General features: G+C 27.9%; 1 protein-coding gene across 1 annotated transcript; it reads right to left on the reverse strand.

Annotated features, from left to right (window-relative positions):
* Window positions 1–278: 278 nt before the first annotated feature.
* LOC103311780 (nucleoredoxin) lies at window positions 279–1321 on the reverse strand. The gene is made up of 3 exons (XM_008191489.3): window positions 1097–1321; window positions 829–1038; window positions 279–698 (listed from the first exon to the last, which is right to left on the reverse strand). The coding sequence occupies exons 1-3, from the start codon at window positions 1256–1258 to the stop codon at window positions 507–509; spliced, it is 564 nt and encodes a 187-aa protein (XP_008189711.1). The 5' UTR covers window positions 1259–1321; the 3' UTR covers window positions 279–506.
* Between the last annotated feature and the right edge of the window lie 1167 nt (window positions 1322–2488).

Here is a 2488-nt window from a genome sequence, read left to right on the forward strand (position 1 = left end):
AGCTCACGAACTGCATAATAGAATTTTTATAAGTATTTATCATAAAATTGTTCATGTTTTTAACAATTCCAATTCCAATTTTTATACATATTTTATATTAATTATTGAAAAATTCAAAAATTTAACTAGGTATGTATCATATCATACTATCACTTTTATATAGGTACTTGAATACAATTTACAAGTACTGTAAATACAAATTATAATTAAGTACAATTATTGATATAACCAAATTGGGTGAATTATTAGTTATTAATTATTATGATAATAACAATACATTTAATAGTTAATTAGTATATTTATTTAAACAACGTTTAATTATTTTCTATATTACAATAATCTTCTAGACTCATCTATATATCTACCTATGTGATTAATACCAAATTCACATATAGTTGAATTGAATCTACTAGCCATGTAATGTAGTCTTTACTCTTTTGAATGAACCTATATACAATATTATAATATAATAATATATAGGTATTGTTTATCTTATGAATTGAAGTTTAAAGAATAGGTGTAAATTTCATTGTTCCATCGAAAAATCCTAGAACAAAATTCATTATAGATTTTTCTGTAATATGAATTCCGTATTCCATTACTGAAATCCTTGCCATTGGTATATCTATTAGGGTCAACAATGGAGCTGTGTCATCAGTCAATCTCGTAAATTGTCTTAAAGTATCTGATGTGCAATCCTATGAAATTAAATATGAATATTAAATTTGTGTTTTATTAATTATAAAAATGATTCATAATCATCGTATATTATTATTATTATTATTGACTATTAGGTATTATTAATGTATTATAGTAATTTGTACGTACGTCGGGAGCTATAAAAAATAAGAGATCATATAATGCATTTGACCGGGTCTTTGCAACTTGTTGTGCTACAGGCAACAAAACACCTTCAGCCAATTCTAATTCTTCTTCTTGGTCTCCTTCAATGAATAACACAACAGCTGGGTAACTCTGAAGTTTTGGTAGTAGTCTCGAAGAAAGCGAATAAACGAATCGTCTTCTCCATGGGAAATACTGTAATTAACAAAAATGTAAATTTGATAAGGTTAGGTATAATACAAAAATATCTTGCCACTCCATCAGGGTCTTCCGTAATTTCCGCACGACCATTTTCTGTGATGATATTTCCATTGTTATCAATTAATACTAGGTAAGGAATACCAAGAACATTAAAACATTCAGTTAGGTCTTGTCGTAAAGTAGTATTTGAATATGGAACAGAAGGCCAAGGCATTGATGATGCATGAGAGTTATAAGACTGTTCACTTCTGAAAAAAACAATAAGTATGTTTTTTTTTAGTTTTCACATTTTGTTGTGAATTCAATTTTAAGAAAATCTTATCTTGATTACGATTATCTAATTGACTATGTAACTCAACATTTGTTAGGTGTTGATATAGGTAATTATATAAAGTATTTCATTTAATAACTAAACTAAAAAAAGTGGGCAAGTAGGTAACCGCTCTGTTATAGTGTATAATGTATATGCATTAACTTGTTAGAAATTATAAATATTTAGTCAAGGTAGATTATGAACCTTTATTGTTCACCCAATTTCGATCAATTGTAATAAAAAGTTTGAAACCGATTTTTAATACTATAAAAAATCGAAATTAATATTAATAATTGAATAACTTTTTCTTTTTCTTTTTCTCTTTATTGAACAAAAATGTATAATTACAATCTGTATTTACAGTTTACACGTTATACTATAAGTAAATTTGACGTGGTTTGATTGACGGGAGGGGAAAGTCACCTAATGGCGACACCCCGTGAAAAATTAAATAACTTACAAATTTAAAACCAATATTCAAAATCAAAAACAAAAAAAAAATAGTTTTAAAAATTGAAATCAAAATCGAAAAACTTGAAAACCGTTAATCAATATCGAAATAAAAACCGAAAAAATAAAAACCAGTAACCTATATCAAAATCGAAATAGAAATGTATTTTTTCGGTTATACAAGCCTGGAGGCCTGAATGCATATAGGCGCGTGTTTACGGACATGACCAATATGAGCATGGCTGATGGCCATCCTGCGAAATCAGCTTCTGGCAGAATATTGAGTTAATGACTATCTTAATGTTAATACTTAATAACATAAATATTAAAATTCCACGTTACTAAAAATAGTAAGATACTTATCACGTAGAACATCGACGAGGCAAATTTGTCGGATTCAGATTTCAGAGCGCTATAGAAATGTTATCGTCGATACTTAGAGGTTATTCAGCAACAGTTTACTATAGCCTATATAGGTATTATCGTATTCTTATAAAGAGTTCAGGAATCAGCATGTATTTAAGAGATGTTGTGAGAGAGTAAATCAACAATTTCTAAAAAAATATTTTAGGGTTTTTTACGGGGGCTGACTTATCCATCTACCCTGACATTTTTGTTAGTCACATCTATGAATACATTCTATGCCCATGAATATATCGTATTATCGTAAATGTATTGAAT

This window comes from Acyrthosiphon pisum, unplaced genomic scaffold (assembly GCF_005508785.2).
Source record: "Acyrthosiphon pisum isolate AL4f unplaced genomic scaffold, pea_aphid_22Mar2018_4r6ur Scaffold_18655;HRSCAF=19337, whole genome shotgun sequence".
NCBI lineage: Eukaryota > Metazoa > Arthropoda > Insecta > Hemiptera > Aphididae > Acyrthosiphon > Acyrthosiphon pisum.